The 12,135-nt window shown below is 33.0% G+C and overlaps 1 protein-coding gene across 1 annotated transcript in view; it reads right to left on the bottom strand.

The window, feature by feature from the left end:
- Positions 1-2,474: 2,474 nt before the first annotated feature.
- The window catches only part of LOC147064465 (uncharacterized), a 55,362-nt gene continuing 45,701 nt past the window's right edge, over positions 2,475-12,135 (bottom strand). Inside the window, exons 2-3 of the mRNA XM_085957652.1 lie at positions 8,628-8,826; positions 2,475-3,585 (exon numbers count right to left, since the gene is read on the bottom strand). Of these exons, the coding sequence (XP_085813778.1) occupies positions 3,381-3,585; positions 8,628-8,826 (404 nt within the window). The 3' untranslated portion in view covers positions 2,475-3,380. The remainder of the gene's footprint in view (positions 3,586-8,627; positions 8,827-12,135) is intronic.

The following is a 12,135-nucleotide window of genomic DNA, read 5'->3' as shown; positions in this document are numbered from 1 at the left end:
TAAACACTGTATCACGAGGAGTGGTTGTAGACACTTTACTCAATATCTACATATTTAGCTAGTGAGAAACTATAATATAATCATTTTATGTTTGTTTGTACCTAAGTAATAAAATATTATAATTAAGCATACATTACACTATTTATTTTATTATTATAACTAATTTATCGTTTATTTAAAGCATCGTGTATCTTATATTGTATTAAAATGACGTATAAAATAATAAAACCACGTTTTGAAACAATGTCTTACTTTTTAACGTTTTGATACTGATAAAATAAATACCTATAACTGACATATTGTCTTTCATTCGTAGTTATCAGAAATTTATAACTTTTCAACTACATATTATATACCTAACTGATAAAGCTTTCATATATATATCATCGTATAACAAAAAAAATGTTGATACGAGAGAACTTACATCCAAAAGGTACACCTAGGCACTAGACTAGAGGCTATATGACCGATGAAATAGCTAAGTAATTCACAGGACGATAAGAGTAGAATTAACATGGTTCTCCATCAAGCATATGAACGATTCAGGCAGGTGATTAACATTTCAATCATAATAACTGTTTAGTTTGCACTTTTCTGGATAAGTACATATCCCAAACCCGGACACTCCGCATGTTGAGTCTAGCAATGAACACCCGGTCTGTAGCTATAACGAGTGCTCATCTACAAGTTATTGCGACCTAGCGCGTCCACAAGTGGTTATCGAATGCAAGTGGTCTAGCGGTTATAATAGTTATTATAATTATCAGTATCCGTTTGTGTCGTCCGCGCTGTTAGACTTCTAGACATGCAGCATCAGAATATTAAAGCAAACATTGAATGTATCTGATGATTGCACCAATTCATGGGTACCCCCGGGCCTCCACTGGCACTAGCTTTAAGTACCGTAGAATGCAGAGAGGAGTGGGAGACCCTTTTAGAAGGCTATTCCGACAGTCAAATCACGTGGGTTACGATCCTCAGTCATTAGGTCCCGACGAAGAAAAATAATTAATATTCCATTCACCTAAATAATTGTATTTATTTTTATTTCCTGGGGGATCCGGACCATAAAACCTGCCTGGGTGTTTGTCTATTATAGTAGGCATTATTACCTACATGGAGACTTATTTATCAAATAAAATATTTATTGCATGCGACCTGCCGCGAAAGTTTATTTCGAAGAATTGAAAATATAAAAACAAAACATTCCAACACGTAGACCGCCGAGAATGGCTGGTATTTAGCGCTGGAAAATGCGTTCTTCATGCATCATTTCCACATATTACTCGACGCACTCTCGGCATTGCGTAGACTTATAAATTAATCAACATGATTTGTTGTTGAATAATTAATCAACGAAACGGCCTCAGAAGGGCAAATGAAGAATTTATTGCAAATAATATAATTAAACGATTATTTTTTAATAGAAGTTTTCTTAAAACAGGCTGTTTAGTGTTCAAACAGCTCCATTATAATAGCACAAAACTACATTTGTATTCACAGAAGTACGTATAATGTTTAGATATACTTAATAGATTTTATGTGTTTAGACCAGTGGTGGCCGTGTGTGCTCCGGTTCAACCGACAGTAGTGGTACGTTTTGGGCCGTACAGCCCCTACGCACTTACCGATTTTGAGCCCCCCTACGATAAAAAATAAACAATCGAATTTTAATTTTCCAAGGCATTCAAACGTTTTTTTTTTTAATTTTGTGTGAATTATATGAACATGGATTAATTTTCTTGATGTTGCCAAGGTTCACTCCGGGCTACATCCGGACGCTATCGTACAATAATTAGAGGACTATTGATCAACACCATATCCAAAGTCGCGAATGACATCCAACCACACCCAAATATTTCCATTATCAGTTTTCTATTCCATGATAAAATTATGGTCAATTATGATCGTTTTACCTACTATGTCGGAACTGTATGACGAACAATCAATACCTAATAATATAAATAAATAATAACGCATTATATTTACACTAATATAAATCATAAATTGACTACAATTACAAAGTGTTCAGATAAGATACAATAATATCTACTAATAATAATAAAGTAGGTAATTAAGAAAAATTATATTAAGATTTCGCAAAAGTGTTAAATGGGAATAATAACTAACAAGTGTGTGCTCCATGTATAATAAAATAAGTAAAGTGTTTAATTAGCGAAAGGAAATTATTAATTTTAATAGCGAATATTTAAAATGTTATTTAAAAGTTCTCCCAAGTCTTAAGAAATATTGTAAATGATAGAAAGATAGTGACAGTAGGTACTCGTAGATATATTTTTAATGATGTGTAAATAATATTACATGTTTACCCCCATCATCAGCCTAGTAAATCTATTGTTGGATAAAGAACCATCCTACTCCTCTACTTAGGACAGTTCAATATTTATTTTATGGTTTTTGTTCAGTGATTTTCCATTCACTCGACTTACCACTGTAATCATAGACAATAAAATAATGAGGGAAACGGCAGTAAATTTATTAAAAATCAAATTTAAATCATTAACAAGTGTTTATATTATTATAAAATAACAGAAAATATACATTGATAATGGTATTTATTTATCTTACAAAGAAATTAAATAAGTATGTTATTCAGCAGGCATTGGTGTAATATTGTTATTATCCAACATACAATATTACTTGCCGACTTATAATTTAATAATTATCGATTATTATTTAGATACCTACATACATAGTTTTCAAAAAAAATCCCTTCTGCAGCCGTGAATATATTTTCATAAAGTCATTGAAAAATTAGATAACTTCCTACGTGAAAATTAAAAATCTGTAAAATAACTGGTAAGTTTCCGTTTTTTTTATGAAACCTACTCAGTACTCACTATTTTACAATTCTATAATATTTGAACTTCAATCTATATTTTTATATACTTACAATCGCCGTCCTGAAACCAGACTGTTGGATGTGAAAAAACATAGTTTTGATAATATAATTGACTTCAAAAATGTTAGCCTCACTAAAATAATCAATACATATAATAGTGTTTTTAGAGGTAAAGGCAATTTTATAAAATATAAACAGTGACCCCAGAGACAACACTGATATGTATATTGTGTTGCAAGTTAAAGGTAATAAGTTTGGAACTACAGCTAAACTGTAGTAAGTGTTTTACTACCATTAACTTGCAATATTTCTTATTGTGATTGGAATGTTTAAATATAAGAGAAATGGGTAAGTATGGTAAATTCTTCTATTCTCGAACAAATACTTTAATAATAATTATAGCAATATAGCGATATACAAAATCTTGGTGTCATGTAAGTTGTACGTAGTCACAGTACCTATAGTATATTATTATATTATTTCTCATTGTAAATACGTTATATCCAGTTAAACATTCTTAATCATGGCTAATGAGTTTATCTAAAGAATGCCAACTGCAAGAATAGTCGATTTTTAAATGCCCATATGGACTCAGTCCGAAATTTTCTGGCGGAGGTTTAGTCAATGGATGCGGCATCGCATTTATATCTATTTCTTGTTGATTGAAAAATCCCGCGTTCTCTAGCAGTCTGCAGTCCAGGCAATTGATGTTTCGTATCCTCCTGAAAAAAGAAAAGATAATCATTTTAGTAAGTACGAATAAACATAACTGTCATTTTCCTCTTAGTTAGTGCAAGTCAGCGCTCGAAATGGAATTTTTTACGAACCGGAGCGCTTGATAATTTTACGAAAATATTAGATAACACTGTTACTTATCTAAGTATATACATATATGTATTTAAAAAAACGATTGTGTTAGATTTTTTTATAATATGACATATCTCGCTCAGAAGGTAAAATTAATATTTACACGAGACGGAGCGATAATGTAGGGGATTATATGAACCGGAACGGCGCTCCGGTGCGTTCCGGTCCATTTCGAGCCCTGGTGCAAGTCCGTTCCTTAATTCGAGCATCATCAGCACCAAGAATCCCTGTCGCTCGCCAAACTTCTTGATCTTCGCAGGTTAAAAATAAATATAGTATTTAGCGGCCTTTCAGAACGAATGAATAATATACAAGTCAGGTTAAAATAGGGATTGCAATACCGGTATTTCAAAACCGGTATCCTAGTATTTTACGATACCGAAATACCGGTTTTAAAAATGAGACAATACCGATATATTCGGTATTGAAAGTGGAAACAAAATGTATTAATTAACATAAAAGGCTTAACAGGAATGTCATTTTTTGGTGGGTTACGCGATGTCTGATTTACTTCCGTGGCCCTTCATTGACCTTGGTGACCACAATGATATATGCTATAAAATATCAATATTTTAAAGAGATTTTTACATATTATAAGTATTATATTTATTGGTAGATACTTCTGTTTTTTTAATTATTTTACGAAAACCGGTATTCAATAGGAAATACCAGTATTGGTATTTTCTTTTGGTATTGCAACCCCTAGGTTAAAACCCTCTTGAGTGTTTTAAACTCACGTAGCCGGGCCAGATCTAACATCGCTTTATCAGCTTCGATGTGACGAGGGCTAATACGGTCCGCTCTTTTATCTCCTCGTTAATCCTGTGCACCTCCCTAATTTTTGTATTATTGAGAAATAGCAAACTCTAACGACCACAAAAATAAAATTCTTATGTTCATAATGCTGCAACACATACAAGCTAAACAATAAACACTGTTTTAATTTGGGTAACTAACTATTATCTTTACCAGCACTTGCCTAATAAATCATAATGCGTCACTATTAAAAAAGTTTAACAGATTGTAATTAAACAATAAAGATTAATGTATTTGTTAATTGGAATTAGAGTGGTCCCTCATCGGTTATTTATAATGCTAACCTTAATTTGAACAGGTGTACCTATGGAAATGTCTCGAAAATTACTAGGTTTAAATTTAATAAAAAAAAACACGAAGCAATCAGTGTTAGCACGCTATTTTAAGAAATGCATTAAAGAAATAAATCGCTTCGGTTAATTCGTGTGAATTGATTTGTATTCATTTATGTGAGACTTAACTATTTAACAACAATAAAATTAGCATCACAGATTGACGCAGCAAAACACTGAATTTATTTTATTATTTTCTGATATTTTCCCACGTGAGAAAGATTGTTAAGATAACTGTGTTTTAGTTCAATAAATAATACGCCCTAACTTTCTGTATTTGCGTTGAATAGATACTAAATTTCTCAAAGTGATATAGATAATAATATTATAAAGCAATTACAGTCACGGCTTTAGGTGCACGAATGCCCAGGTTCACCGGATTGGTGGCACCAAATTAGGTGTTAAAACATAGCAATAGTTACATGCTTACATATGCTGTTAGAATTGTTTAAATTCTTTGATTGGTTTTTTTATTCAGATTTTGAAATACGTATACTTACTAACAATCCATGAAATTGTATATTGAAAGATTATATGGTATTTCATGACGCTGTCTATCGTGCTGTTAAAATCAATGACATTAATATGAACGAAGCATCTGGAAAAAAAATGACACTCACTTTTTTGTCGGATCTGCCGAATGGCATAATCTGTTCTAACGCCATTTACAATAAAGGTGATATTGCTATAAATTCCCGATGCTCTTTGTCGGGTCTGCCGAATGGTTCGGTTCGAACGGGTTCGCTCAAATGAACATTGACACTAGAAACACTGTTCTAACGCCATTACAATAAAGGTGATATTGCTATAAATTCCCGATGCTGATATCGCATAATGGAAATTGCATGACATCTACCTATACATGTGCGAATGTCGCTATGCACGAATTTACTTGCTAGCTACTGTATTGAGTACGTTGTCCATTAATAATGTCATTGGTTAAAATACATCCGATTAGAATCACCAATTAGATAAAACAAATCTAACTGGTGATTCTAATCGGATACAATTGGAATCAAACAAGACCCTGCATCGACGCACGTCTACTGCAATGCCGTGTGTCTGCAGCCTAAGGTTTATATTTTTATATAGGTACATAATTTTATTTGTTTGAATGTCTTAAATATGTTAAATTTTTAGCCGTTAACAATAATTGTTTACGTGTAGCAGCCAAATCCGTTGTGTTTTCCATCAATAACGTTTCCATGTGTGGAAAACCCGTACCTACCGGTGTATACACTTGCGCGCCTATTATTGCTATCATGTGTGCATCGGTCTTTAAATACACCGTATAATATGTGGTGTATTGGCCAAAAGTTACAATGGCACAAGAGTACTGATTCAATAATTAAATAATAATAAAACGTCGATAGCTTTTTATTTTGTCAGTCGATATTGTGTCATCAATGTCATTCAATGAAATCCCATAGTTGATATTTAAAAAAGAAACTAAGTCCTATTTACATATTGAAAAGATAATACACAGTACCTATAACATAAATACGCATAATGAAAAAATACTAATTAATCATAGTGTGAAAAGGCGTTCATCAATCTCGAAAAAACTGAAAGAAATAAAAGAACCGTAACTCCATTCTTTTATAAATAAATGATTACTACTTATACAAAACGAAGGTTGTAGCTACATTTTTTTAGTAAATCTACTTTTCTTTCTCCTGTCAGTATCTATTGTCATTGATACAAAGTCAGTGGCGTGCGAAGACTACTCTTTTATTTAAATTTTAACAATAACATTTAATTTACTGGATATTAATTTGCAAATGGATATTTGTTTGGTTCTGTTAATTAGTGTACCTTCATATTACATTGTTCTAGAAATATTATTGCTTTTTACCTGTATCAAAAAAATAAATAATGATTTATTGGTTTATGGAGAGACTGTAAATCTCAAATAAATAAAATTAAAATATGTCATAAAAAAAAATGAGAATTTTGAAAATTAGATGAGCAATTTTTGACAAATTTTGAAATATAGGTACTTAGGTATATCGTGATATTTCACTTACCTAATCTAAACTAATATCTACTCATTTAGATTAATATTCATGTAACTTGAAGAACGATTTATGTACCTGTCGCCTTGTCACCGACGTCACTAGTAATTCAACACATCGCATGATGCTGTTCACCGCGCGATTTATCAATTTACATTAACATTGATGTTTTTATATTTTCAATGCTCGTAGTAGTGTTAAATGGTTAAGTTTATAATTTGTCATCGAATGTTTTATGATTGTCTCAAATGTAGAGCAGTGACAGAGTAATTTGTACTGAAACCGCAGGCGCGTGTTCGATTCCCATATATTGACAAAAACATGCGTTGTTTTTTTTCGTTCAAACGGTAAAAACAAAGAACAGATTAATAAATAGAATTCAGATATACTACAATGCACTACCTACATTTTGAAGCAGGGTTTTGAATACGTGAGTTACCTATGGAAATGAAACACTCATTATAGACGTGCAATAGTGTGTATTGCAACCTTCAAATACACCAATATTGAATGAGCGTCAGTGCATAAACCGAGAGTAGTTGTCAGAACGAAGGACAAGCTTAGAATAACGTATTCATGACACGTGTTTATGCTTATCCCATATTCTTCTACACTCGAGATCGGTTACTTGCTACTTGTTACTCCACACCCGTTAGGTATTTCAATTCCCATTTATTCTGTATTCGCTGGGTACAAACTTGGTATTTTATAGGTACCTACTTGTTAATACATTAGGTACTTATATTATTCATCAATTTTTAAACAATAGTAGATAAGACAGAAAGTAATATGTTTGGGTGTATTTATCAAATTAACATAGTTTTATTTTGGTGCAATTGCATCAGCTAACAGGAACATTTAAAAGTTGCTTATTTTTAAATAGTCTCTCATAAAGCTGATATATTCGACACCCATAGTTTTATTCCCTCAAATATGCGATATATGTTTTCAATTGCCTACTGATTTGTCCACACTTCAAGCTGAATTTTGTTCATTCTATAGTATTTTCAAATTACCTACGACAATTCGCCGACTTCTATAAGTCTTTAATTGCAATAAATATAAGCAACATGAAATTGGACATGTCGGCATTTGTTTCGATCTTTTATTTAATGTATCGGTCGTTGTAATCATTCATTTCACTGGTTTTTAAAGTAGTTATAGAATATCATTATAATATTATGTTGTGAAATTACATACCTATAGAAAAATATATACCTATTTTGTTATATTGTGTTATAATAAATAATAGGTACGACACGGTCGACACGTGAAACTGTTATACTTAACCAGTGTTGTCATCTTTTTCTATATTGATTATAGTACAAAAGGGTAAAAATTATAGTATTTTTGGCATATTTGCATAAAATTATAGTATTTTACATTTTCGCGGATTTAAAATTATTTTATTGTACAATTTTATTAAAGTATTGTACTATAAGTATAGTGTTGTAAGTAATATAATTATTATAGTACGGTTGGCAGCATTGTACTTACCCCAATGTGTTCAATTAATAAATAAATAAACCTACGCCACTGTACAAGCATAAAAGAAATGATTTATTCACCTCTATACGTGTTATTATAATAATATTATACGCCATGCAGCTTCGCGTGATGCATTTCATATCACGTTACATATTTTATTCCCAAGTTAAAGTTCACTTAAGACGTGTTATTAATAAACGATGCGGTGCAGTTAAAAGTGGAACAATGGGTGCACCAATCCGTTACCTAAACTTTCTCATGGCTGGCGGCCTGGTTTGCGAGGGAGACCTGGTCTTGTAACTCTTCGGCAGGGCGATCTTCCTCTTTCTCGTGGCGGTCTCGTACACGTACACCAGGGAGGCGTCTGGTGACGTGGGGTCGCGAGGGTCTGCCGTTGTGTAGACGTAGTTTTCGTTACCGCTTGAAAGGGAGCTGCCTGTGTCTGCTGAAATGAGAAAGGACACACACGTCATTAATGAAACTATATTATATTCCTAAACTAAATATAATATAACTTCGGAGTCTTACAGTTTTATGTTTGCGTTTACATAGAAAGACCAACCATTCACAACGCTTGAAATGGATGCTTTTCAAAAATGATCGACAACTTTACTGTCAAATTGTAGATTTTCACTATGGAAACAAATAGTTCTCACTTCTCGGTAGACTATTGTAATATTAAAAAATGTGTAGGTAGGAGTATCGACGGAAAATACATTTTGGTCTTTTTAGTGGTACAATAATTAAAAGAATACTTTAACATGAGTATAAATACTTAATAGTAGATATATGGGATTTCAAAAAGAAGTGATCAATTCGATGAAAGGTTATCAATATTGCACACTAAACATTGTCAGTCAAACGTAGTTGTTTCCATTGAACTAAGACCACAATGTGTAGATAGTGTTCGTTAGTTTTTAAAATTCAATGAAACCCTGCCTAATCCAAGCCATAGTAGATATTAGTCAAAAAATATTCATTTATCTATAAAATATCTAAATTTATGCCATGAAATCACACATAATTTTAAATATTTTTTATCGATTATGGTTTGGTTTAGGCAGAGTTTAATGTATTTTAAAAACTAACCAACACCATCTGTTGTACTATGTATTATAAGTTCAATGAAAACAAATAAGTATGACTGGGAAAGTTTAGTGTGAACTATTTATGTCAAATATTAACAGCCCCCACATCCTGAAGCAGACCCCCCAGGCCCGGATCTTTGGCGGCCCCCTACCCATCGCTAAGGTTAAAGACGCTCTACTGTGGAGCTTTCCAAATGGTGTTCGAGATCAAATAAAATTCAGTGTATTTTTAGCGATTTCTTAACACATCGAATTATGGAGTTGTCGAGTTTCAACAAAAAACAACTAAAAATTGTATCGCACAACCGTATATTTAAAAATGGGAATAACCCCAAAATAAAACAGCCCGCAGGCGACTTTTTTTACTATTAGAGCAAATTTAATGTGTGTTTATATCATTTATCTGGTCGACCCGCTACGCCGAGCCCCCCCCCCCCTTGAGCCCAGGCCCCTAGCCTAGAGCCCTATCTGCCCCCCTCCTTGTGGGGGCCTTGCTATAATGTATCGCATTGTTTGTTAATTCATATCTATTTATTACATATTATAAATAATGTCAAATGATAAAATAAGATACCTACAAAAATTATTATCAATTCAGATTCTATTATATTCGAACGACAATTTCTACAGTAATGCGATATCTATTTTAATTGACAGATCTGAAATAACACCGAACTCCAAAATGGCACCCCATATGGGTCATGGGAGCAATACGTATTCTACTTTAAAAAGTGTTTTCTGAACGATTCCATTTTAATCGCAAATCAGACATTATTCCTAGGTACCTTTCTTAGATGTGGGACACAACTATTTCACTCTACAACACAACTGAGCTCTAAATTATCTTTGAAATTAATTGTATAAGTCAAGATTCGAAGAAAGTTATTTTAATTCACCCATACCAATCATATCATAATGTATATTACTAATTTATTATAATTGTATAATAACTAATAACATAACACTTTCAATACATACATATTACACAACTCTGGTTTGTTTTTTATATGATGTACCTAGGCATTCGTTAATATTTTAATCGAAGAGTAGACATTATAATTCGCTACCAGTGATTAGTTATGTGTGACAGAGTGTAGTGTTAACTGACAATTATTCTTGATTCCAGGACAGGTGCCCAAATATTATAATTTATGTTCATTGCATACATTTCTATAACATAATTAAACATATACCTACGTGTTAATAGTAGAAAGTACAACGCACCTGTCAATAGGAATCGAGTTGACCAATAAAATAACAAATAATCACACGATGACGTCCGTTTTAAAAAAACCTGCCCGTGCCTTCGCCGGCCGTGTCAAACGCGACGTAATTTGTTGTATCTGGTTCATGCGGAATGTGTGTTTACAAAAAATAATCCTTTAGTGCGCAATTTCCATTTCAATTCACGTAATAAATACGTACTTGCATTCGTAACACAGTGGGCTCTGAATTCCAATATCGACCTGAATTATCATCATCGTAGTCAGTCCTCCTGCGAATGCACGATTTTTAATGCAATTTAAAAAAACACATTTCAAAATGTTAAGCCCATGTTAGGAATACACGAACGGGTTATTATGCCAGATACTCGATCGTTTTTCAATTAATTTATATTTGAATTACGTAATTAGCGCTAAAATGGGATCACACAAAATTGAATCCTTAATAAAACAGTGGACTGTATACAAACACTTCAGAAGGATATTTAGAAGAAATTCTGGGGGAGGTTCTGTAACAAAATGGATAATAAAAATCAAATTAGGGTTGTACATTGGAATGCCGGTAGTATAAAGCAAAAAAAAGAATGAAATTGGAAAGTTCTTTAACAGAATAGGAGTGAGGACCTGATCGGCGGATCCCCCTCTAGAAGAGAAGAGGCGATATGACAGCAAGTCGCAATCAAAGCCTCGGTAAAATCACAAAAAAAGGCAAATTGATTGACATTAAAAATGTATAAAAAAATATGGTATGCATAATTTGTTATTGTTATTATCGTCGGTCTATAATGTCGTGGGTCCCAGGGTCGAATCATGGGTCTGGAAAATACACATATTGTTTTTCAATTTGTGTTTTAGTCACAATGTGAACCTAATAGGTTGAGCAAGTGGCTAACATCAATTTCTTGTAAAAACAAAATCTGTTAATCTGACATGGGCCAAATGAATTGACCGAGTGGTTACTAACCAATCCTGTTTAGATCAGTGGTTCTCGGCCGGAGAACAATAGAATATGTCAAGCCACAGGCCGAAAATCAACTTTGGGCGACGACAGTAAAGTTAGTAAACTCTATGGAAGCCACACAGTAAGAATAAAAATATTAAAATAATAGCGCTCGTACACATGCATGGAATTACTGTCGGCAATTGTGCTTATTTAAAACTGTCATGACAATAGCTGTTTACATGTAAAAGTGCTGACTGTCTGTCCAATCTCATTCTAAGAGTAAGCGAGACGCGAGGTTGTCATTGAAAATTGGAGCTCAAAGTGAGTAGTTCGTTTTTTTACCGGCATGTTCGCCTCTATCGCTCTACTGCGCAGGCGCAGATCGAAAATAATCTTACTTGCGCGCAATAAATCATCACAATTTGGAATCTTCCAATCTTGTTTGGTTTATGTACGTAATCTTGCCAACTGCAGGATTATAGATGTTTCCCCATACATTT

The sequence above is a fragment of the Rhyacophila brunnea genome, unplaced genomic scaffold (assembly GCF_057557595.1).
Source record: "Rhyacophila brunnea isolate RB1 unplaced genomic scaffold, BYU_Rbru_1.0 scaffold_7, whole genome shotgun sequence".
Classification (NCBI taxonomy): Eukaryota; Metazoa; Arthropoda; class Insecta; order Trichoptera; family Rhyacophilidae; genus Rhyacophila; species Rhyacophila brunnea.
The sequence above is the reverse complement of the archived record's forward strand: the minus strand, read 5'-3'. Positions and strand labels throughout refer to the sequence as shown.